We start from the raw sequence: 25,265 nt of genomic DNA, 5'->3' as shown, positions 1-25,265 counted from the left end.
ACATAGGCGAGAACCTCACAACCTCGTAGCCTCACCACCGCCGGGCCTGCAACACTTAAGCGGATTATGAAAGCTGGAAGTCTGGCAGCCGTAAGTCGTGATTTTTTAATAGCTAAACTTCGGCAGCTCCGCGAAAGTCGAAATTTCCCTCTAAAACGTGACTGATGTGCTGAGGAAACTCTCCCAACAATGGCTCAGACACAATGTTTGGGCATATCTGGTTGTAGCAGCCGCGCAGAACTATCTGCAGAAATCCAGAGAACACAAATACTTTGCACTCAAACTAGAAGGTACTAGAGATAAATTTATTATTCGTAGGTGCACCAGTGAGAAATTTGAGAAATTGCAATAAAGAAATCCATTCAGGAAGTTCTTTGGAATAATCGACTTGTTTAAGTGTATAAAATCCGAAACTTAAAAACAAAAACTTTAATTTAATGGATACAAGGTGTGCCTATGAGTATATTTACTACTCTTTTTTCCCAAGTGAACTCTAGCCCACATCGTAAACTTTTGCAGCTAGAGTTTTCCAAAACTTTTCAGCTATAGCCACAAAAAGAGTCCTTTCCGCCTCCTCCCGAAATGTGGGTTACGCACACATTGATGTGCCGAGCGTACCGCATCTTGTACCATAGCATACCTTGCCACTCCGAACCGCACTCTTGGAAATGCTTAATTTGCTGCCGCATATACATATTCGCGCTATCTGCCGCCTTCCACGGCTAACCAGAAATGAGCTTCGATGAGCCCAAATAGTTTCGTATTTCAGCCGAACCTCTGCTAAGTGCTTGTCGCTCCAGGACCCGTTCCTCAAGATATTGCTTCTCCTCTCCGCCGCAACGATGCCACGTAACTTCATTAACGTTCCTGACTGTCTACAGAGAGATAAATATTATTTATATTTATATACATTTTACTGTGTTTTATAATACTGTAGATGAAATATCAGAATTTAAATTTGAACACCACTTTTGATTAATTTGATTGACAGGTATTAAGTACCATTAAAAAATACCATAATAATAAGATTGTTATCATGTTTCTTTTTTAATTTTACTTTGAAAATAATATTACAAATAATATATTAGTTGTACTAATATTGATCTATTCTCAAATATTTCATGTACTGCTTTTTTGGGCAGTCTTACCTAATTTGTAAAAATGTAAACTTGATACTGAACTTTGGTATCCGTGTATCTGCTCTTTGCGGGTGTTGCATTTCAGAGTTCCAGGCGGTAAATGCATTTCGGCTGCTCGACTACTGTAAGTAAGGAGTGAGTAAGAAGTGAAGTAGGTGGTGTGGCAGCCTATGGGTAATTTCCTTCGCGGCGCCGCCAGCCAAAGCAAAGTTTAATTAATTTTCCTGCGGCTTTTGGCTTCGGCGGCGTGGCTCTTAAGTGGTTCTCCTCCGCCAGATGCTCCCTTTTCTGGCCGCAGGTTTTATGTCTTTGTCAAAATACGGGGGCCTCGAATTTTCCAATTTTCACTGCTCTTTATTGCCTGCCAGCGGCCTCGATCCCATTCCCTTCCATCGGAAATGGCAATTTCAATTTAGCCGTAGCATCGACAGTTCATTAACTCCAACAGCTACGTAAATTGACCGCGTTTGGCATAGTTGCAGAAATATATTTACCACAAAATTACACAAATCAAATGCATAATTCTGCTCTAATGCCCGACCGATGAACCTGCACAAAAAGATCAAATGTAGTGACGGCATTTGTTTTTAGATTTGCGAACCGCAACGCAATCAATTGCATCCAGACAGTCGGGGTGGGCATTCCAGACAGCCAGCCATTCCACAATCCATCCATCCATCCATCCATCCATCCATTTCGTCATGTTGAAACGACCACAATAAAGCATGTAAGTGGATTAAACTCAACCACTCATTAAATTACGAGTGCGCTGCTCTATGAAGTGGGGACCACAGCAACCGCAAAAACATCCTTTGACTACGGAGCCCAGTATTGATATGTCCTAATAACATAAATTGTCAAACAACTGAAGGGACGTCATGCAAAAGAAGGGGCCGGCTACTGGCCACACCAAATCAAGATTAGATCCGTGAGTTCGCACACTTCGACCGCTGTTCTCGGCTCGTCTGCAATTCAAAGGACCAAAGTGACTGCCAGAGACGTTCGCAGGAATATTCCATGAACTCAATGGATTTCCCGGCCATTAATGCGATTGTAGCACTGCCTGAAAAACCGCACCGTCAAGCGGCTTAAAGAACTGTCAGCTTTCCTCAAAGGCAATAACGTAGACCGACTTAAGGTGGCCCACACTCCTAAAAATGAATCTTGTTCAAGAAGACAACACTGTCTTTAAGAAATAATTGTACTGTAGAACTTATTTTAATTCAAGGACTTTTTATTTATTTCTTAAAAAAATAGTCATTTTTAGAGTTTTTATTTATGATGTAAACAAATTAAGAAATTTTTAAAAGCTGTCAAAAAGTATGCAACAATATATCGGAGTTCCAAACTTTTTATAAGCCCACAATAATTATTTGTGACTTTTTGTTTACCAAAATCAAAGGATATACATTTTTTTAAGTGTAGAAGAATCTGCAAAAGAGGAGCCACTGACGATGCGATTCAGTTATGGCCTTCCGAGTCAAGTGAATGGCAAAGGGCCCCAGTCATCCTGGATGTCAATGGACATATCAGTTAACGGCGCACCGCAAGAAAGTATCCAACGGCAGTATCGGGGAAAAAATCCACAAAGGCACATCGGACGGCCAGATGCCACAAATGGCCAGTGGGTGGTTTACATAGAGGCTATGGGGCTTTACCCCCCACAGTTAGAGCTGCTCCATTGCCGCCAGCTTGGCATATTGATTTTAGTTTTTTGTTGAACTACATATTTGAGTCCCCCTGGCGTGTTTACCTTAACTATTTGCGTTGACCTGTTGTGCTTGGACGCTCGTTATGAATACATTGTTTGCATATTGGAGACGGTGTATGGAGCAAGGACCAACTGAGTTTCTCACTTCAATTAAAAGTGGAAAGCCATTTCCGGCATACTCCAGAGCTTTGCTTTTCACAGGAAGGTATATTAGGTCAGGAAGTTGGACAATTAAAGGAAATACTAGAGAACTTATAAGTTGAATTGAATTCCCAAGGATTTTCTGTCAAGCTTGTATTTTATAGAGGACCGATTTCTCAATGTCAAGTTAACTTTTGTAAGTTAGGTTACTTAATATTATGTTGCAAGCCAAATAAGTCGTTACTAAAATATTCTTCACATTGAAAAGCATTTGTCTTACTTCATGTTAACTTTCTCTAACAGATGATAAATAATAACCGAACACGGCATTCAGAAACCAAAATATTTATTTTGAATCTATTTTTTGACTATTTATTTTCAGAGGAAAGTGGTTTACACCCCTTCAATACAAAATGCCGCATGCAAAGAGGCAAAATAAAAGGCACCCAACATTAATTGTCAACTGCCTTAATTGCCCGTTTTCGTTGCACCAAAATCCGCAGCAGTAGCAGCGGCGTAATAAAAAGTACAGTATCTGAGGCACACGAGCGAGCCCATGCCCAAGTAGGAATCGCGCTGCAGATTGCTGGGTCAGGTTAGGTCAGGTCAGGCCAGGGATCTGGGAGTGGATCTGGGAGTGGGATAGCCGGGTTAAGGCCGTCCGCTTGGCCAGAGGACCGGGCCTCGAGGCTCTGGCTCTGTTCTATTCTGCTGGTGCTGCAGCGGAGCTGACACGGTGACCTAAAGGCGACAACAGCCGCATGCAGAATGGAGCTCGGAGCACGGCAGAAGAACACTGATAGAAAAAAATCTATTTAAATTTAAAATAACTTTTAATTTAAAATAACTATAAAAACTGACTAAAGAATTGAAATCACTTCTAAAAGTGCCAAAGAGTATGCAACAATATTTTTTAAGACCCATTCCGCTAGACAACTTTTTGATTTTCACTGCATACTTTTACACACCTTTACTATTTTGATACATTTGTATATTTATCAAATCCTATATGGTTATATTTTTCTCCGTGTATTTACAGCAGCGGCACAATGGAAGCAGCCCACAAACAACACACTGAAATTGTTTGCTTTGTGCCTTTGGCTGGCTGGTTGGTTAGGGAAAAGCCAGCAGTGCTAATAAACAATGGGCCACGGCACGGGAAAATGGAAAACTGGGTCCAAAAGGGGGACCAGGAGCTGGGGGAAGACGCATCTGAGACTTCCTGGGCGCTGCGAGCTGTCGCTACTAGATGTTTTTAGCTGTTTTACGCTTTTAGGGCAATTTGGGGACAACGTGGCGTATGCGTGTCGTGTCTACTGTCTACGCTGCCTTTGCAGGTGTCAAGTGCCAAGTGTGTAGTTTACCGCAAAGTGCTGCCCCGTATAGTATGTAGTATATTCTATATGGTATGTATGCATGTTTTAGTTTTCATAACCCGGAGCGCTAAAAAATAACACAACAAAGGACCTTTCCCATTCGAAAGGCACTGCGGCAGCTATAATGGCCACCGCATAACAGGCATACAGCCATACAGCCGCACAGCCACACAGCCACAGAGCCGAGAAAGGACCTTAAATTGTTCAATTCAAAGGCTTCTGCGGAGCATTTACGAGCGACAACAGGAGCACACAACGAGTCCTGGGCCAGGACCAAAGGGAAACTCGTTAAATGCCATGGCTGCCTGCCTGCCTGCATATATTTTTTGTGGCAGCATGTAAAGATGGGCCTCCTTTCCACGGCGGCGACTTCAAAGGGGAGTGAAAGTTTTCTTTGTCATCTATTAAGGCATTTCCTGCGAATGATTTATCCAGGCCGCACAACCCTACTTTCCCCAAAAGCGAGTTGCTAAAGTGGAAGTTTCAGATGTATCCACTTCAAGGGCGACTGTAATCCTGGCAGACTTTGTGTAGCCGAGCCAACAAATTAATTAGTTTTCAACACTCGAGTTACTTTAAATGGCAATTCGTATAATTAATTTCGCACACATTGGCACGAGAAGTGCAAAGCAAATCGAAGTCATCAGCAGAGTGGTCGGAAGTATTTGGCATACGTAAAAGGACCTGCTGGGCCAGGTCAGGGGTCACACATTCAGATCCAGATCCATTGAGAGCCAAAGGAAGCAATTTTCCTGCCGAATGCGTTTGCACAAAGCGAAGATATTGCAGAGTACACAGAAGATACGAATGGGAGCAGTGGTTACCAGAGCACCAAGGACTCCAAGGACTTCGAAGGACTCCCAGTGCAATCACTCAAACGGCTAAGAAATCAACTGCCAAAGTCATAAATTTTCGGTTTGCAAACTGCAAATTATTCCAGCATCATCCATTCCTCTCTTTTGCTGGCAAAAGTTAAATAATGCAAGGGCTGCACAACATGTGAGCTTGGATTTGAGTTGGTGTGTGTGGGAGACTGCTACTTTCTAGCTACGGCCAGTGAAAAATTGTGCAGAAATATTTAAACTGCAATTCCAAAGCGATTTGTTTTATGGCCCCCAAAGCTCGAGCTTTGTTTCGCCGCCGGCTCCGGATGCGGATGCGGATACGGACCGACTTCCGGTTTCCACTCCGCTGCCCGCGGCGGCGCGGAGAACTTAACTCGGATTTGATGTGGCCAAGCAGCTGTTAATGCTGCATGATTTATGCTGCATGCAGCTCATTATATGCCACTAAATCAGGGCAGCAAAAGCTCAATGTCGCTGGGAATTTTTGGCAGTTCGTAGGGAAAGACAGAGAGATGGAGGGAGAGTCCTGCGAGTAGGATGTGTGGTCAATGCACTGCCGCTTCCGCTTCCGGTTCTACCACTTCCGCCCAGCGGTCGTAAATTTCGTGCAGCCGCTTTGCATGTCCTCCAGTTTTCCAGTTTTCCCACTCCCGTTTATTATTTTATCGGAGCGGCGTCTGCACTCCGCTGGAGCTGCCAATTGTCATCGCCAGCCAGCCATCCAGCCTTCCAAGTCCGCGCTCGCATCCTGATCCTGGCCATCCTGACGGACCATTGTCCTCCGCCTTTGTATCCTTTCCCGAATGATTTGTTTGCCAGCCTGCAGTTGGCTTGTTTTTCTTGGCCACCGCGATAAATCAACACTCCAGCACCCTCCCATCCTTTGGTGACCCCGAACCGAGTCGACTGAGCTTTCGGATTACTATGCATTAGTACGAAATTAGAACTATTATATTTATGGCGCAAATAGTCCGCACATCATTTCTGCAGCGCCCAGGTAAAAGGTAGAAAGGCAAAAGCCAAAAGGGGTAGAGCAAAAAGTAAAGAGGCAAAAAGCCTAAGCTCCTGCACTGGAAGAAAGGGAGTTTTCAGAAAACGTTATTAAAAATCATTACCTACTTTTGTACAGCCGCTAAAAAGATTCTTCCGCTTCCGACTTTCTGCCGCCATACGAACAGTATACAGTTCGGTGTACAAAGAGTTGTCCAAGGAGTTGCTTTCCCAAGGCAGTTAAAAATGTTTCTTTTCTCTTCCGACCCTCTGCCGATACACGAACAGTATACACCTCAGTGTAAACAAAGCTGTCTAATATTTTCTCAGTGTATCCACAGAGCCATTAGACACGCCTAGCAGTCACTGTCTGGCGTTGGGCTGTAATAAAAACATAAAATGTTGCACATTATGCAAACAAACCCACATGCACAGTGGCTCCCACTCACACACGCGCACACACACACACACACAGTTAAGCTTTGGCGATGGCGCCGCATGTCTAACGGTTTCGTTCGCCATTTTCAAACACACACGCACACAGGCACACACACTTACGCCCACAAGGACGAGGCCGAGGACGCACAGACACGGATGGATACCTTGTGCTAAGCAAACTTTGGCCCTGCCAGTGTGTGTGTGCGGAGAACATTAAATTTATTTGAAATTATTATTATGCGCATTTACCTAACATTTGCATAACCGTCAACGGTTTGCAGGTTCGCAGGAGGAGCCCTTCTCGGCGGGCCAATTTGCGAGAGAAATGTGGGGAACTGGGCCAAAGCAAAGGCAAAAGCCAAACAGCTTATAATGTGATTGAAAAGTCCGCGCGGAGTGATCCAGAGTGAATCTTCGCTTCGGCCCCGCTTTGCCAGGACTTAAAGCCCGTTTTTCGCGCCACAGGACCTGCGATATTTAACCGAAATATTTTGTCAACTGTTATGGCAAACAATATTATGCATTCGCTTAATGCGCTAGTTTATGGCTCCAACTACTGACCGGCATAAATAAGCAGCGGTGAAAAAATGAAAAACGGTAGCCAGCACAAAAAAAATATACATACCATATATATGAAAATAAAAACATGGCGCATAAATTAAAAGCAACGTGCACTAGATTCGCCCACATCGCACACACAAAGCTGCACACATCGGAAAATTGTTTTAAATAATTAAATGCTGGCGCTGCACTTATTTACACCATTTACCAAACTGTGTGCACTAGGTGTGCATGGAAAACAAGCTAGATGTCGGTGTGTTTCCAACTTTTGGGATACCCTTTTAGAATGTTGCGTACTAAATTACAACTTTGTATGCTCAAGTGGTCCTTTTTTGATTAAATTATGATGTTACGGTATTATGGTAAGGTGTCTAAAGGTATGCAATGGAAAATAACGTGGGTCCGACGACCTACCGTTGGTCAACAAATATTGTTGGATACTTTTAGTCTCATTATTAATTGAATTCAAATCTGCACTGTTTTATTAAGGTGGACTAGATATTTTTAGGTGCCGTAATATTTCATTTTATTTCTATTATTGTAATTATAATTTCAAAGGCTGACTTGATATTTTTCTGGATTCAGGGTGAGCCCAAGTTGCTGAGGCCGAGGACCTTATCTGAATCCTTTGCACATGTTTGCGACTGAATGCTAGCATAGAGATGTTTTTATGTATGCCTTCATACAATAAAATCATATAGATACTGCACACAGGCAATGTGGCTGGCTTTTGCTTTATTTTACTGGTCGTTCATTTTATTGTGATCGGATGATATTTTGTATGGCGTATTCCTGCTCCCTAGACCCCATCCACAGCCAGGGAGCTGGAGAACACGAAGGCTTGCTGGCTGGTGACCGACTTCTGGCTGCCCTCGAAGTCCACATAGATGTCGACCTCCAGGTCGAAGATACTATCCTCGCTGGCTTTCATGCCGAACACGCCCTTGATTAGCTCCCCCGCCTTCACGGGGAGCGGGGTCTCCAGATAGAAGACCGTCTGGTTCCAGTGGGTCCACGGGGCACAGGGCGACGTGCTGAAGGCGATCCCTTGCGGAGTTTTGCTGAATCCCACATCGAAGTAGGCCACCAGGGCGTGCACCCAGCCGTCCCGAGTGACCTTCAGCTCGTAGAAGGATCGAAAGTCGGCGGACTGGCGCTGCTCCTTGTAGAGGTCCAGCGACTTGACCAGGCACACCTGGCTCATCATTTGGCCGCCGGTCACGGGCTCCACCACCGCCAGGGACTCGCACCTGCGCCGGATGGCCGACAGGTCGAAGCCGTGCACGTCGTGCCAGAAGCCGAGATCCTGGTCCTGCCCCTGGATGGCCGCCACATAGAGCTGCGCCGTGTCCGGAAAGATGTGCCCACCGGCGGACAGCCACTTGTCCCGCGCGAAAATCAGCGAGTCCAGCATATTCTCGGAAAACAGGCAGGAGCTGTGGCGAAATGGTTTTGGGTTAAGGGTTATCGGTGGTGGAAATAACTCTGCGAAAATTACTCAGGGAGCCAAGGCAATTTAGACATGAGCTTGGTGCACAAAAAAATTACACCGGTAAAAAATGATATAATATGAAAAGGGTTTTTTTGACTCCAAATTTCTCAGATTCAGCGCGAACATTTTTTGGGGTATATCAATAAATTTTGCTTTCTAGGATTAGGGTAATTTAAAAAAGAAAACGTTCAAGAGAAACCAAAATTTCAATATCCACTTAACATTATTTAATGGTGAAATAAAATCCCTTGTGTATTTTTATTTAATCTTGAAATTGTTGGTATCGGAGTAAATAAAAATATAAGTATGATATATATTGATATGATGGTTATTATGATTGGATTTTCATAATACAAGTGTTGAATATTCAACTCACCCCATCCAATCGCATACAATAATGTCCACCTTATCGATGTCAGCGGGCAGTTCAATGTCCTCCACTTTTCCCCTTATCACAGTTATAACATTGCCGAATCCATTATCGTGGACTATACGATGGGCATAGTCCGTGATGCTGGCCGCATCCACAGCCAGGACCTTTTTGGCCCCCGCCTTGGCGGCAAAAATCGAAAGGATGCCCATGCCGCAGCCCACGTCCAAGACAGTCTTTGGATTTGGAAGATACCTTATAGGAGCTCTTTATACCGATGACCACTCTACCCACCTTGTTTTTGAAGGACCCGTTGTAAAGGATAGCGTCACGAAATGCCTTCACTCGCACAGAATCCTTTAGCAGCCACTCGTGCACCTCGATGCGGCTGTAAATATTGAAATACATTGTCTCCTGCTGGCGGCGCTCCTCGATTCGCTTGAGGGCCAACTCAAGATGGCGATCAGCATCGGACTTCAAATCCTCCTGCTCCAAGTTGTTAAACATGTTTTTGTAGACGATATTCTTTGCAAATGCTCAAAATTTCAATACGGAAATCCCACAGGTATATGGATGTCTAAGATCTGACTTGATTATGAGAGAAAAGGCAAAATGGCTTATTTGGCCTGGCTAGTTTTTCATAATTAATTCCTTAAATTACCGCCCGCCGCACCCCGCACGTGCATTAACTAATTAAAAAGCTCATTAGCGTACATAAATCAGCGTTATGCAGACATAAATTTCATTATTACATCCCAGCCAGCTCCGCTGACCTACTACCACCGCTTCACGGATGCGGGACAAAGGACCACGATGACGAGCTGGGGCAGCAAACAAGTTTGGTGGAGGAAGCCGCCGGACGAGGGATATCATTCACTCCGCCGAAGACGTCGTCATTCCATCCAACCCATCCCATCTCCGAATCCCCAGAAAACAATGTCTTCGTCTAGTCGGGCTCGCAATTATGGCCACACTGCTTCCGGACATTCCCAATTCGATTGTGGGAACGGGAATGGCAGCGAGAAAGTGAAAAGTGAAAGATGCCCTGCCATTCCCCCTGTATTTTTGTGTCTTATTTTTTTCGCCTTCAGCAGCAACAATCGCTGGATTCTTGACTTAAGCAGGGCACAGCAGAGCGTGAAAACATCATAAAGATGAGAAATTATTATCTGGTTCATATCCAGGGGACTGCGGACAGGGGACGGGGGACTGCGGACAGGGGACCGGCATTTAGCTGCTCTGTTAGCGGCCCTGAATGAAATATCACATCCTGCAGAGGAATAAAAATCAGCGTCGGTAAAAAATACACACATAAGAGAAGTAGAAGTAAGCAGGAAGCATCCCGAGCTCGAACAGGAAGCCGAAGATACTATACACACCCACTCCCCCGACGAACGATAAACGCTCGCAGCGTCAAAAGACAATGATGAGGCAGGATGGTCCGGGGAAGGGTGCACAGTCAGAAAAATGTATATAATATGGTGTGATACGATGTATAGGAAGGGAACCCAGTGGAACTTTGGAGTGCTGGGAAAGAAAATTGTATTTCAAGTGATATGTAAAAGGGAATATTCTATAGAGTTCAGTTCGGAAAATAGATAAGTTTCCAGACCCAAATAAGTTTTTAAATATTTTTTACGTATTATATGTTTACCCTAAGAAATGTTTTCGCCTCAAGTGATCCCAATTAGTTGCTAAAACCACTTGTTTTTTGGTTGCCCATGGCTTACATATGTTTTTGACATTGTACACCTATTAAAAATATATCTTGTTTTTTTACCTGTGAGATTTATCCCTACCTGTGGTATATTTTTTTCCGTGCAAGGACCTAAATCGGGTGAGGAATATGGAAGCTGGCAAGCAGAGAAATAAAAGCCAGCCTCTGGTCGGCATCAAAAGTGACGAAAAATTGTAAAAATAAAATATAATGGCAACGCAGGACTTTCTCGTCCTGGACTCGGGCGATAATTTTTTATTTGTATGCCGCCGAGAGCCAAAAGGGTGATGGGGTGGTGGGTGGTGGGTGGCAGTGAGTGGGCGGATCAAGCACACACACACACACACAGGAGACAAATACAAACACAAACACTTTGCGGGCATCGCCGTCAAGCTGCGCGTTATCCTTTGTGTAATTTCTGGTTTAATGAGGCGGCATTGGGACGGACCCACCCCCACCACTCCTTCCGCCCCCGGCAAGCCCATAGGTAAGCATTTTTACACTCATACATTTTTACGACTCGAGCATTAAGTTAAAATTTGTGTTAAATATTTTATTGTTTTTATGGCCACATGAACACCTTGCAGCGACACGAGCCGGGCAAATTATGAGATTCAAGGGGAGCCCAGCCACTGGGGAGCTGCTACTGGGATCAGGGGCAATATTTCAAGGCCCTCTATGTCCTTGCTTATGCAGGGGGTGGAAGGAACCACAAGAAAATGGGGATGCCAAGGCATAACATTAAAAATATCATACGATTTTATTAAAAGGTAAGATAGTACGCTGTAAATATGGAATACTACTTATTTTACTTCTCATAATAATTATTGTGAACATTCTTTTTAAGATTTTATGTAAATCGGAATAAAGAACCAGAGAAAATGGGGATTCCATATGATAACACTTGCTACTTCATATATTGTTACTTCATATATTGTTCAATTCAAGATATTATATAACATAATTCTCCATTTTTTAACATTTAGGATATCATCCGATTTTAAGAAAACGTGAGATAGTTCAAGGTGAATTTGGAATAAAGTATCATAAGTAGATACCTCTTATGATAATTATTGGGTACGGCTTAATAACCATTTACTTTTTTATTTATCCAGTCCTTTTTCATTGCTTAAGACCACACCTTTCTTGGCCACTCCCAGCATATTCACCGTAACTCTCTGGAGGACCAGAACCGGACTCCCACTACGTGCGGTCATTAATAGTTGCCAACTGCCCCTGAGTTGTCCCACTCAAACACGATAATCTCGACACTTCCTGGCTGAGCTCAAACAAATCGGGATTCGGGGTGATTATGAAATTGGCAATTAGTCGAATGAGTTGTGACAGCTGCTCGATTCCAGGTAGAATCGACTGCGGGGCAACATATGGCAGTCTAAGGCTGAGGCCCTCAGCCATTCAGGGAATCGCACTTGACAGCCGTGAAGCGTCGACTTGCAGACGAATAAAACACTCTGGGAGGCATTCACCTGTCTGAAGCCAGAAATTAGTGACTTGGACTGCATTTAAGAGGGCGGGCGACCGGCGCTATTATCCCATACGTATCCACCTATTAACGGGCCGAGTGAATTATGATTACGGGATGGCATGCAGGGACTTATGTTATGGCATGTAGCCCCCGAGCATTTGCGGATTTATTGCAGCTAAAAATCAACGCTAATATAATGCATAAATCAGGGGTGCCTAAGTCAACATACTATATATAAGGTAAATGTGCCAGTGCACCGGGAGGAGGTCCTTCGAAGGATTCTCGCCTGTGAACCAAGTGAAATTCAGCGAAAACGAAACATTTTGGCAAAGTCGTTGGGCGGGTGGTAAGGTGGTTGGTTTTGGACTGGGTGGTAATACAGCATATTGAGGGCGTCTCTCTCTAGGACTCTCTTATTTGCAGATTTTGGCGCAGGCGCTTTGACTTCCACCTTCCAGTAGCGAAGTTGGCCTCTCCGTCTGCAAGGGAAATTTTTTGGGGAAACTGGGTTTTCTCGGCCACAAACAGCAGATGTTGGCTAATTAAAGCATTACAACGTAGGTCAGGCTCGCCTTCGAGCCGTGGGAACTTTATGACTGGCCAAAAGTGACGATGCAAATGGACCATCATGATGCACAGATCCCGAGTGCAGGTAGCGACCATAGATCACCAGAGATGATGTACCGCATTCTTGGGCATAATTAAAAAGCCATTTAAGCGGGGGGTTCGCTCAAATTATCCAATTATCTGTCCCATGGCAGAAGTTACGGTTCTATGGCCACTCAAACAGAAATGTTTTGGGTGTTTGGCACTTAACACATTTCCACATGGCTTCACTTTTTCGGCCTTTGAGCGGGCTGCGCAGGCGCTTTCCTCGTTTTCTGAGCGCCAAACGGGTTGGGAGTTTTGCGGAGAAACTGGTTTTTGGGTCACAGTCACATCGAAGGGCCCGCCGACAGCCGAGAACAGGTAAACTCGAGATAATTATTCAATGAAGTCGAGAAGAACAGGGCTTCCCACACGGAGAAAAATAGAGTTGGTCATAAGTTGATATAGGTTGTTTAACTATATCAAATTTAATACTTTCGTTAAGCCATATACAAAGTGTAAGCCTAGTTATAAGTGACTCCTAATCCTAACCCTAAATTTCCTTGACCATTTGATTTTTGAGGCAGATTTTCTAATGGTTCTTAAAAATGTTTGGTTATGGTAAGGATAACTCTGCAAATAAAAAAAAAAAATCTTTTGTAGTTCCGAATATTGCTGATGTAGAGCTTATGATGGTTATAAATAAAGGTGTTCTTAGCGCTAATTCCTAGAAATAGTTCCAGGACTGGGTAAGTAGAACTACTGTTTGGTCTATTTCTTCCTGTGCACTCCCCTGAGTTCTCGGGTTCTCTGTGGTCGGCGGAAAGCCATGTCAAAGGGTTAGGACAGGTTCGCTGGCACTACACTGTGCTACTCCCTCGGCCCGAACCCAAGCCCGAACCCTAGCCGAAGACGAGTGTAAACCCGAGACCGACTTGGACAGCATCAGAGAATATAAGAGAATATGCTGCGCACATGCTCTCTCTTTCTCTCCAGAGCAGTCCTCTCTTTCTCCGCCGCGGCTGCAAAGCAAATGCCGTCTCTTTTCGAGTGGCAAATAGAGCACTCCTGACGCAGATTCAGTACTCAATTGTTGTTCCACCACGGCGTACGTGAACGCGGATGAAAACCGATTTCCAATCCAATCCAAAGCAATTCAAAATCCCATTTCTATCGCAGCGTTTTGTGGCCGTAAGTGCTGTCTCGCTCTAGCCTCTTTTCCCGAGAGTGTGTGTGTGGCTAGGAAAATTGTACAAATTATGGATACGAAAATTGATGGAAAATCATGAGTGAAAAAAGAAAAACAAAGCGAAAGGCGGGCGGCAATCAAGCGGAACGTCAAAAATCTAAATCACCACCCGGAAAAAGGGGTGGGAAAACGCTCTCCCTTTTGTGCGTGTATGCGTGTGTGTGAGTGTGTAAAAGTGGAAATTCGCTCGCGTTTTCGGCACTTTTCAGAATCGGAAAAACAGGACCACACCCGCGCGGGTGCAAAACTTGAAAATGGGAAAAAAACAGAAAAGGCAAAGAAAAACAGCGCTGCAAGAAAAATTCCAGTTTCCCAAAGGATCGCAAAGAGAGAGGCAGAGAGTTATAAGAGTGGTTCTATAAACTTGTACTGCCTGGAAGTTCTCAAGGAGGGGGTTTTTTGGGCCAGGACAGTTGCGCAAGTGAGCAGTTCCCGTTATTGGGGAATTTTAGCCAAGAAGATAAAGGTTACGCATCAGCTGTTTGCTTATAGAGGGGGAAAAAGGTGTCCTTTAATTGAGGAAATAAAAAAAAAATTCAGATTTTTTAAAAATAATATTTTAATAGTTCATAATGTTTAGTTGCCATACGTTATTTAACTAAAAAAAGATCATCGATAGTATTCTTTACATGAAAATAATGTATTGCTAAACATCTTTGTAAAATTAGGACTCATTCGTTTTTTAGTAGTTATTTTTAAAGGCCAGCTTAACCTTACCTTTCTGAAAATTGCCAAAAATTAAACCCCTTATTTTCCCGCTGAGCAGTTGAGCAGTTTTTCCCTGCTGCCTTGGAAAACTGGTTCTCTCTGTTTCTGTTTTTCGGCCTGTGCAGCCGCCGCGATTTTCCAGCTCGCTGTTCGACAGACCCGTCAGTCGGAGTTTTCAAAAATAGGTGGCAATTGGTGTGGCGGCGACGCACAGCTGTGAGCTTCAGTTTCCGTTTTCCGATTCGACCTGTGATTTTAGCCCCCAAAAAAGGGAAAAACAGTAGAAGGATGCTTATAAAGCCGCTCCTCGTCAAGTGACAATTATATAATGTGAGAAGCAACCCCCTTTCGATCCACATCCATATCCATGAGTCACGTGCTTCGGAGTGTGTGTGTGTGCCAGTGAAATCATGAATGCCAAAGGACCTCCTTTTGTTGTTGACCAGACGCGACAATTACCACATCAAAGGCGAAATACCCATACAATATTCCCATTTTTACGCCGTATTGATTTTATTTGTTGTGCATAAAGGCATAAAAGCCGCGTCTGTGTGTTTTTATACGTTCGCCATTCATTTTACGCCTTATGTCTTATGATTTCGCCCCATCCATCCATCCATTTCCCTCAATCAAATAGGAATAACATAAAAATCCTTTGTGCAGCCCCACGGTAAAGTCAACGGTTTCAAATTCCTTCGTCAAAACGCATACGCCCAGTGTACTCGAAGTCGAAAGTGTCATAAAGTATGCGATTATCCTGTAAACAAAGTGTAAAACGCGCCCAATAAACGCCGAAAAAGAAAGGCAAACAACAAACAACTCCCGGATTTTACGACTTGAGCAATCAATTCCGCTGGTCACCCGGGGATTTGAGGACTCCCTCCAGGACTTGGATTTCCCCCGGAACAGAACTATAGAATCGGATCTGGGCACGTCGTATAATGATTGCGCAAGTGAGGTGAGTCACCCATCTGGGCAAACATCGATATTCCGAAACGGAACGGGCTAAAATTACTATTGCTCCTCGGGGAAAACTAAAACAAGTACAGCACTCAACTGCAGCTGACGAGGGAAAACCTAACACAATTTGCACACACATCGAACCGAACAATCAAATACTCCAAAGTCCGCAGGCTAGAATTTAATTAAAATTTATGAAATTTTCATTTACACTGGCAAGTGTAAATAAGTGCGAGTGCGAGCATTACGGCCCAATTCAATTACGAAATAACTGAAAGGCCAGAAAAAACACTCTCGCTGGAAAAACAAACAACCAGACTGAACTGAACTGAACTGGGCCAGAAAACTGAAAACAGAAAACAAGCGGCCAATGCTAGGAGGGAATTGGAGGGATCGCTTTTGCGAGGGACTGCAGTTCGGCAGGGGTTTGATTGGTTTTGCGGCTTTGTATCTTCCTCAGACTTTCAGGGCAGATTGACCATCTGCAGTTTGAAATAACGAAGCAGCAAACATGTGTAACCGATGACGACAAAGACAGATACAGATACAGATACAGAGACAGATACAGAGCGAAAGATAAAGACAAAGGGTTATTAGTGGTTCGGGGGCCAGGAAATTGCAATTCCCATAGAGGGATCCGGATACGGATCCATGGTTTGCCAACTGCGTTTTTGCGCTTCACTTCACATCACTCGCCTCTTGGCAATCGTCTATTCGAATTTCCCCTCCCTAAGCTGTTAATATTGATAAATGAAGCAGTTGTTGTGCGCCCACTCTGTTGGAGAAAGGATTACCCAGCCCCAAAAAATATATATTTGGGCTTCTGTCCGTCTTCAAGTCCCTGAAATGCCAGCAATCATCGCCGGATCGATTTACCATTATGGTAGTACATGGGAGATATTTACATGTAACGGCTGTAAGTGGGTGCTTGCGTGACTGCCGACTAAGGTCACTTCGTAACCTATTCAAACGAGTTACGACCTCGCTTAACGATAGCGATAACGATAACTATGCTCTTACACGAATGCAGTCGAAAACTGACGCGCAATATGTGTAAACATAAACATGAAATTGGGGCCACCGCTTCGGGGATCGAAGATCTTGATACTCTGCGGGTCGGTATAGATTGCATCCACACCTCGAACCAAGCCAAATGTTTGGATAAATGATGTATTACTAGCCATAACCAAATTTACATTTCGAAAAGAGATACTTTTTTTATGATCTAAGCATTTGATGGTTCGTTTTCTATAAACAATGCCTGTAAATGCTGCTCAATGCTAATACTTTTGTATGTTAATATTTAAATAATGATTTAAACCGATTAAAATTTTACAAATCTACCTTTTTTTAAGGGATTAATGTGCTATAAATATAAGGGTGTTTTATTCTAACCTACGGCTTTCAATTCTATCAATCATTCGGCGTATCATTTTATTTTCATCAATAACAAACTTCAGTTTTTCTTTGGTTCCCCAAATACTTCCTATAAGAAAGTGTACCCCCCGATTCGGTACGAAAATAAAGCACCTAATTCAAAACAAAAGCGATGCGGGGAACGGAAGCTGTGGTCAGTCAGTCAGTGAGTCTGCTTAGAGTTTTCGTGTTTTCGTTTCTTCGCTGGAATTTCTGAGCTTCGGGGTCCGAGTCAGATTATCCAACAATGTGAACTAGAGTGGACCCCAAAAGCTGAGACTGCGAGGCCTGAGAACTTTATCAGCGGCTTGTGTTTGGGTATACACACTCCACACTCTCTCGATCGGACAACTCCAGAGTTGGCGCCCAAAAAACTGGCGCACATAATGGGACCGAGCGAAACTCGAGCCCAAAACACAAGTCCGAGATGAAGGCGTAGAAGTTTGGGTTCGGCATGATGGTCGGGGGATGGGGGAACTTAAGGGGACTTGGGGTCTCGAGATCGGCTTACACTTGGAGTTGAGTTGTACATACGGGTTATGTACATCATTGGACTTCAGGTCTTCAGGTCTTCTGGTCGTATAAGAGAGCCCGACTCGAACTTGTTTTTCTTTTGCCGCGATAGATACACAGAATTTCCTGCAGCAGCCGTTTGTTCCTGTATTGACGTCAGATGGAAACACAGCATGCAATTTGCAGTCGACGATCGACGGGGCAATGGCAACAGCAGAGGACAGGTAGTATCACAGAGAGAAAAGTGGGTGTGTAGATATAATATAGCATTTTGAGATATATATACTACCAATCAGGCATTACCAACATCATTGGACAATGGGCAAAGTTTTATATGCATATGAAACAATTGCCTTTTTCATTATCAATTTAACATTTTTTAACGGTACGGTTGTTGGAAGGCCTTTGGATATGATAATATCAAATTGATGTTGATATTTCGCAGAATACAGTTACTTTTTTTCGGTGCAGGGAAACCAACTCTCAAACATTCCCACACATCACGCTCAGGTGGAGTTGGGCGGGAATGGTATGATTCGGTTTGGAAAGGTGGTGGCACCACATGCAGGGCTTCGCCAGAAGGTGCACCACTCGAACTCAAACTCATCGCACCTCTCGGCACCACTCACCCACATCCTGGTGACGCTTTGTTCTTGGCTCTTGTTTTTCTGTTTTTGTTGGGTTTTTACACTCCATTGGCAGTGAAGCGTTAAAATTGACCCAGTTGTTGATTTATTTTTACAGCTCTTCGGGTTGGGCAGTGCAACTCGAGTCGTGGCATTTCTCCTGCAATTGGATGGCTCTGCAAAAAATAATTCAAATTGAAAGGGATGAAAAAACAATGCGAATTTGCGTTTCCATTTAAATGCATGAAATATCCGAATATTCCAAAAAGTCAGCACGACCTGACTCGAATCGAGTCGGATCGAATCGCTTTAAGGTCTCAGCTCCGTGCACGAATGCATTTTCAACTTGCTGGCTAAAAATTCCGGAGTCGAGATGGCTGAGAGGCAGCAAGTTTGCAGTTGAAGTTGAAAATTGTTTGCATTTTTTCGCCTGCGATAAAAAATAAGTACTGGTTGCTATATGGGAAGCCCTCTTCCCAGATAAAAAGAAGAAAAACTCTGGCAGAGACAACTTGCATTCCCCCTTTTTTGTCTCGTTGTTACTTCTCTTTTAATAACTATGCGGGCTGCTTTTTGTTTTCTTAGGGCCAAACTTCTGGCCCAGAAAACGGGGGTTGTGGAATGGAATTGCCAGGCGGAAAGAAGCTGAAAGTTTAAGTGCAAAGCCGGAGAAATTAAAATATTTCCATACTGCAACTTAAAGTTCTGCATTTGAATAAAATGTAGCGAAATTGGGCGGTCATAAAGTGGTTAACCGATTCGAAGAAACCCACAGGCTGTGGACTGTAGCCCTAAATATTTTTCCCAGGACCAGGAATGGGTGTTCATTATTTCGTAGCGACCATTAAAGTAATTTGCCACACTTGTCGCCGGCCATTAGGCCCCATTAAAGCGCAATCAGAAATCTTGTTTCCCTCCGCTCCTTTTGACCAATACTCGAGTATCAATTTGGCCGGCGAACGAAAAAGTTGCCAAAGTGTTGCCGCTGCACGAACCCTTTTTATTAGTTTTCAGATATCGACAGGCGGCAGCAGGAGGCCCTGCTTTTAATAAGGACATTCAGGCCACAGCGGCAAATAGTTCAATGGACTCGTCAAAACGCTGGGTCCTTCGCCATAAGACGCAGCTTAGCCCGGAAAATCAATATCCCGACAAGGTCCCGAGCTCTTGTTGCCCTGAGCTGGCTGAAAAATGTTTGAGTTTTAAAAAATAAGGGCCTGCACGGTGCAAAGAAATTGAATATTTTATTCAAATACCCAGGGTTTGTGTTACCAAAGCCAGAGAGGCAAATATCCAAGGACGAAGCGTCTCTAATTTCTCATTTTATATTTAAAGTATTCGGGAGTGCTGCTTGATATACGATTTGCGTTCGAGTACCTCCATGTTCTTTTGATTAAAACCAAATAAATTAAATTAAATGCGTTTTAAATTTTAGAACCTCTTTTATCTTGTGTTTCAAAGTAATTATATTCCTTTTCCCTGGGAAACATGAAGATTTTAAATTGACAATATTTATTTTATTTTTAATTACCAAAGCATTAGATAGAAAATATGTATTTTACTCTGTTTTAAAAAATAATATATGTAAATATTAGAATTTTTTAATTTCTAGAGTTTCAGTATCTAATAATGTTCTATAAATATCGGTTCCCCCTATCCATATTTAATATTATTAACTTGTATAACCGTTTATTTGGACCTTGGGTCCCCCGATTTCGCTCTCTGTACTAAACAAACATCTGCATCTGGCCAGGAATGGAGGTCCTCTGGCTCCGGGGCGTTGTTGTTTACTTATTCAATTTGGAGCTGTTTGAACTGCGCTGATATGCCCATTACAAGGTGCCCAGCCAGCTATCGAGTGTACGACGTGCTCCATGGCGTATACGTAATTACGTTTGTCGCTGCCACATCGCAGCTCCACCCCCTCCCCCCCTGCGATTGCCACTTTAAAGCATGGAAATTTATTTATTGCATAATGGGAAAAGTTTTGCACTTCAGTCATGATTTGCCCCCGTCTCCCCGCCGCCCCTGTTCGTCTCCATCTCCATCTTGTGCTATTCAACTCGCAGCATTTCATTTGATGCAGCGACCAAAAGACGTGCGTAAACAGGGTGGCCGGATTCAGGATTCAGGATCCCGGGATCCTCTGGCCAAGTCGGGGGCGTCGAGTGCTAAACTTTTTTGCCCGAATCCCGTTGGCTTTTTTTCTCCGCCGAACTCGAACTCGAAATCAACTTTATGCCGAGGCAACGGCAGCAAAGTTTATGGTCATGTCCGCCTGTTTGGGGCTCGGAAAAGCGGAGGAAAGTCGGGAAATTCGACGGGGGTTGGCCGTTCATTAGCGTTGCCATTACATTTATTTATTTTTCTTCATTCCGTTCTGTTTCGCTGTGCGCAGGATGTCTGATATACTGGCACATCGTCGAGGAGGAGGAGCCCATCCAACTTCCTTTCACAGTGGGTCCGAAAAGTCTCGAGCAGAGAAGCCGGAGCTGAAGCTGAAGCCGAAGACTAAAGTCCCCTTTAGTTAGTGTGAGAGCTTTAGTTTCAACAAGTTTTAAAAAGTTAAATGAGACACACAAACTTTACATAATAGTGATGGAGAAGTGGAGGAGATTCCGGGACAGTAATCAGGTTTCCAGAGGGGCTCAAAGTCAAAGAAAATTCTGCTGCACGCATGTCTGCAGTTATTAGTCGAATTGCGGTGGAAAAGTTCTTTTTTCAGACACTTTACAGGATTTATGGGAGGCCAGAAGACAGCGCACAGAAGAAGACGGCGAAAAGATGGAAAAGTTTGCTAAATTTTCACTTCCGCCGCCGCTGTTCTTTGCGCCTTTGATATTCCACTCGTCCATTCTCTCCGACTGCATAAATAATAACACAAACTTTTATTATTAATTTTGCTTAATCGAAATGCCGCAATTAAGCATGAAGCATAAAAGTTTGCCATCCTTTGTCCGCGCCCCTCCTCCTTTTGCACCCAGCTGACCTCCCGCCCTCTTTTTAGTTTCCAGAATAATTTTGCACTTTTACTCCGCCGAATATCTTTTCTAAGAAAAAGTTGGACGGCGGCGGTGGTTCTTTTTGCCACAGAAACAGAGCGCAAAGTTTTCTGCACTTTCCGAAATATTATTAAGAATTTAATTGCTTCAAAGCGCAAAGTTTTCATCCCAGCCGCGCCAAGAGCCACGCCCATCTTGGATAATTTCTGGAAACTGTAGAGCGAATGAGCGGAAAAGTGCCGAGTCACATGACCAAGTACAATGACCAATAAGTAAGCCTCACGAGCGAAACAATCCATTACGGAATCGCGGTTACAAAGGCCGATTGCTGTGAATGAAAATCTGTTGCGTAATGGGCCAGCGATAAGAAAGTGAAAACTAAATGTTAAAAAGTATAAACGATACACACGTCGCCTCATTTCCTGCCCGTTTTCATCGTGTGCCGGAGTCGTTTGAAATTAGATTTCAAAGGCCCGGGACCATTAGTGGCCTCCTCCTTTGTCCAGGTCCTGTCTGTCCCGTCCCAGGCAGTCCTGTCCGGGATCCCGCCCCCTCTTAGGGGCTGGCAGGAACCCACAAACATCCTGTTGATGTCAGCAAATTTTATTTATTTGTGGTTCGTGTTGTATTACAGCGTTTTAGAGCAATTAAAATTGTACAATGGCCGGGGCATTTTGCATGCTGCCCACCGAGACTGCCCAAAAACTTGGCCACAGTCTATTTGGGCGCATTTTTGCTTCTTTTTTAGATCATTTAGCAGCCGGGCCAAAGTGCCTAATGATATATTGACTTTGCCTGCGCCGGCTGTTATGTTTCAAACTTTTATGGCTATTCTTGGTCTAATTGCCCGCGGTGGGAAGGTAAAACTCATTAGATTAAGTGATAGCAGTTCTTTTTATGGCCCTATCTCGCTAACTGGAATTAGCTGGCCACTGAAAAGTAGGGCCAAGGATGCTGGATACCTGGCAAAAAAAGAAGGCAGGATAATCGAATGGCAGTGGCTCCCACATAATGTCTGCTCCAAATGGCCGGGGATTGTCAATGGAAAGCTGCTCGGGAATTGCAACTGGTTTGGTTCCATTGTTCTGTCGTTTTGCCCTAGATATAGAGCCTCTCTGGGTTTTTCTGCCTCGCTAACAAGCTTACGGACGGATGGCCTACGGGCACGGGCTCATTCCCCAAATGTAAGCCAAACAAGCAACGGGGCGTTCCATTTCATTAAAGTTTCAAGGCGTACTACGCGGCGTATGAGTGATACTAAAAACGAAGCAACAGCAGTTAAACGGGCGGGGTACACATTCTAAACACTCGTCGGAGCTTGGCAACCTACACAGCGAATTAAAATTGTTGAAATTTCTTAAATTCGTGTCTAAAAGTATGCAGTACCCGAATTTCTAGTTTTAAAATATTTTGTTGCATACTTTTAGACACCTTAACACATTTTTTTTTAAATTTGTTTTTTTATAAGTGGAATTCCGGGCTAAAACTATATGGTTGCATACTTTTAGACACCATTATAAGGGGCTTAAAATTAATATTTTTTTTAGTATTTGTATGATTGTTTCCATTCTTCCTAATATTTTTTTCCCTGTAGGAGTGCCAAACTCGCATATGAAATGGCCCTTTTCTTGGCAGTTTCCACCGCACAGTGTGCAAAAGTTGTAAAATTTGCTGTTTTGCGCCAAAGGGCACACACCCAGGGCAGGATACATACACAACACTTGGGGCGAAAAACGAAAACTCGAGGGCCTGTCGAAATGTCTTGGGGTGTGGCAGCGACAAGTCCGTGAAGAAGTCCGTAGTCCGTAGTCCGTGGTCCGCAGTTCGGAGTCCTCAGACCCAAGTCCGGGGAGTAGGCACTCGCCTTTATTGGAGTGCAATGAGCTGTAGTCTGGTTCCCGTCCCGTCCTGTTCTGTTCTGTTCTGTTCCCAAGTTGTTGCGCACAACATGCTTAATTAGTTTCTGAAACCAAAGGGGCTGTGGCTGAGTCCGGGGTTAGAGGTGCTGGCCATGTGTGAGCCAAGTGAAAATAATTTGCGGCTTCCAGTTTCGGTTGGCCAGCGAGGGTTTTTAATTAAAAGTGCCTGCTACCAACCTGGACCCATCCCCTTTCCCATCCCATCTCCGTCCCATCCATCATCAGCAATCCCCAGAACGTAATGCAAATGAGCGCCAAGTAGCCGTCGTCCGTGGACGGAAGATCCGCTTCGGAGATGCGGTGGCTGTGTTTACGGCGGAGTCCCGAATCCCGCATCCTGAATCCTGAATCCTGCGCCGTGTGTGCAGCCAACCAAAAAGCACCAGCAAACAGCGGCGGAAGCGGATGCCATAAAGTGCTGCCACCGCACGGGCCGAAAATAAAATGGCCGCCGTGCGAGGACTCAGGGACTCATACACTGGCCGAAAAAATGTATACAAGATACCTTATGAGATATCAAACATTCAGAGATTTCAGTATGTAGAGATTTTTCTTATGTCATTATACCCTTAAGTTGATAAAGATATACGACTTCTAGTTGTTTTCTTATGAGCTATGATTATAATGTAGGTAGGTAGGTTACGTTTTGAACTAATGTGGAAGTTGGACATGCTTTTCCTTACTCTTCAATATTCCAGTCGTCATAATATTTGAGTTGCGTATCTGTTACGCAATTTTTGGCTTGGGTGAGATCGAAAATCCGTTTCCGAGTGTATGGAAATGTGCAGCGGGCCCCGTGACGAATGCTGGGCCGTGGGAAAGGGCCCAAACTGGCGCACACACATTTTAATGACAACGACGTGGCCGACAATTCAGTTATGGGTCTCATGGCACACCAGCCAGCACAACAGCCGAAACAAAAATGGGGGCGGGGCGAACCAATCAACTGATTTAGTGCACGATGGGCTGTCCCCCTGTCCTCCTGTCCCCTCGTCACCGAGCTCATCCTTTTCGTCCTTTTGGTCCTGGGATATCAGCAAATGCAATTCGTTTGCTGATTTGTCATTGTTTGGTATGGCTGGTATGCCGGCTGTCCCCACAGCTCAACTTGAGCTGATTTACAAATGAAATCATACGCCATGGCGGGCATTTCGGTAATGAAAATTCAGCCATAAGGGAAATCATTTTTCCGGCTATTGTTCTATTTCGGCTGTGCCAGTGACTGTGCCGTGCATCCTTTTCCCTTTTTCTTTTTTTGGGGAGCAGGACGAACAGGCACCGCACACTTAATGCGATTTTTGCTGCTTGCTTGTTGCCTGGCTTTTAGTTTTGATGTGGTTGTGAAGGAGCAGGAGGAGCAGCAGGATGCGGAGCAGTTGGAGTTCCGAGGAGCCACAGGACGAGCCCAGTAGCGCTGAGGGATTCGAGTGCGCTCTATAAATAAATTTCGTTTTAATAAACTTGTCATAATGGCGCTGGCAGCGCAAAAAGTTTTAATAACGCTCCACAAACCTTGACGTTATTAAAATTTTACATGTCATGCCAGAAAGGATTAAATTCAACGCACAAGGACCCTGCGTGTGTGTGGGTGTATGCTGTGTACTACACTGTTCTCACCGGATGTATTAAGTTATGCATTAAAATGGCACTAATGACGTTTATACAGCTCTGTCAGCCACGAAACTTTCCATCCATCCCCCCACACACACAAAAACATCCTGAGGGAAGCTTTGCTCGAGTTACTTAATTGCAGTGACAACATTGAATAAGGAAAGCAAAGGCTTTTCACCCTCCTTCCTCCCGGAATCCCCCGCTTTCCTTTCCAGGAATGAAAATCGTTACAAAAATGCTTTGCCTGCAATTTAAAATGTCTGTGTGGGTGGCTGTTTCTGTGTTTCTGTGGCTTTTTGTGTTTTCCCTGGGTGAAAGGGGGAGTTTTACGGCAGCTGCTTATATTTACGTGGCCATGTAATGGCGGAGAAAAATCCCGGAAGATGGGACCCCGAGAGTTTCATTTC

General features: G+C 44.1%; 2 protein-coding genes across 12 annotated transcripts in view; one reads left to right on the top strand and one right to left on the bottom strand.

The window, feature by feature from the left end:
• Window positions 1–7,999: 7,999 nt before the first annotated feature.
• On the bottom strand, window positions 8,000–10,138 carry Art2 (Arginine methyltransferase 2). Its single transcript, XM_017074991.4, has 3 exons — window positions 9,358–10,138; window positions 9,070–9,299; window positions 8,000–8,637 (listed from the first exon to the last, which is right to left on the bottom strand). Exons 1-3 carry the CDS (start codon window positions 9,568–9,570, stop codon window positions 8,001–8,003), a joined length of 1,080 nt encoding a protein of 359 aa, XP_016930480.2. The 5' UTR covers window positions 9,571–10,138; the 3' UTR covers window position 8,000.
• A 3,803-nt stretch (window positions 10,139–13,941) lies between these two features.
• tutl (immunoglobulin superfamily member turtle) overlaps window positions 13,942–25,265 on the top strand; it is a 42,051-nt gene continuing 30,727 nt past the window's right edge. For 10 of the 11 annotated variants that reach the window (XR_011605935.1, XR_011605936.1, XR_005013751.3 and 7 more), the window contains exons 1-2: window positions 13,942–14,045; window positions 15,475–15,769. The gene's annotated coding sequence lies outside the window, so the exon portion shown is untranslated. Of the gene's footprint in view, window positions 14,046–14,989; window positions 15,142–15,474; window positions 15,770–25,265 lie in introns of those variants that run through there. The other variant, XM_017081657.4, reaches the window with a different exon arrangement.

The sequence above is a fragment of the Drosophila suzukii genome, chromosome 2L (genome assembly GCF_043229965.1).
Source record: "Drosophila suzukii chromosome 2L, CBGP_Dsuzu_IsoJpt1.0, whole genome shotgun sequence".
In the NCBI taxonomy this organism is placed as follows: Eukaryota; Metazoa; Arthropoda; class Insecta; order Diptera; family Drosophilidae; genus Drosophila; species Drosophila suzukii.
This window is presented reverse-complemented; position numbering and strand designations above follow the sequence as displayed.

Excerpts from the sequence above, each read along its gene's own strand:
- Art2 (XM_017074991.4), bottom strand. The coding sequence starts at position 9,570 with ATGTTTAACAACTTGGAGCAGGAGGATTTGAAGTCCGATGCTGATCGC. Across the intron at positions 9,300-9,357 it reads ACGGGTCCTTCAAAAACAAG|ACTGTCTTGGACGTGGGCTG; the intron begins GTGGGTAGAGTG and ends CCAAATCCAAAG. Across the intron at positions 8,638-9,069 it reads ATTGTATGCGATTGGATGGG|CTCCTGCCTGTTTTCCGAGA; the intron begins GTGAGTTGAATA and ends ATTTCGCCACAG.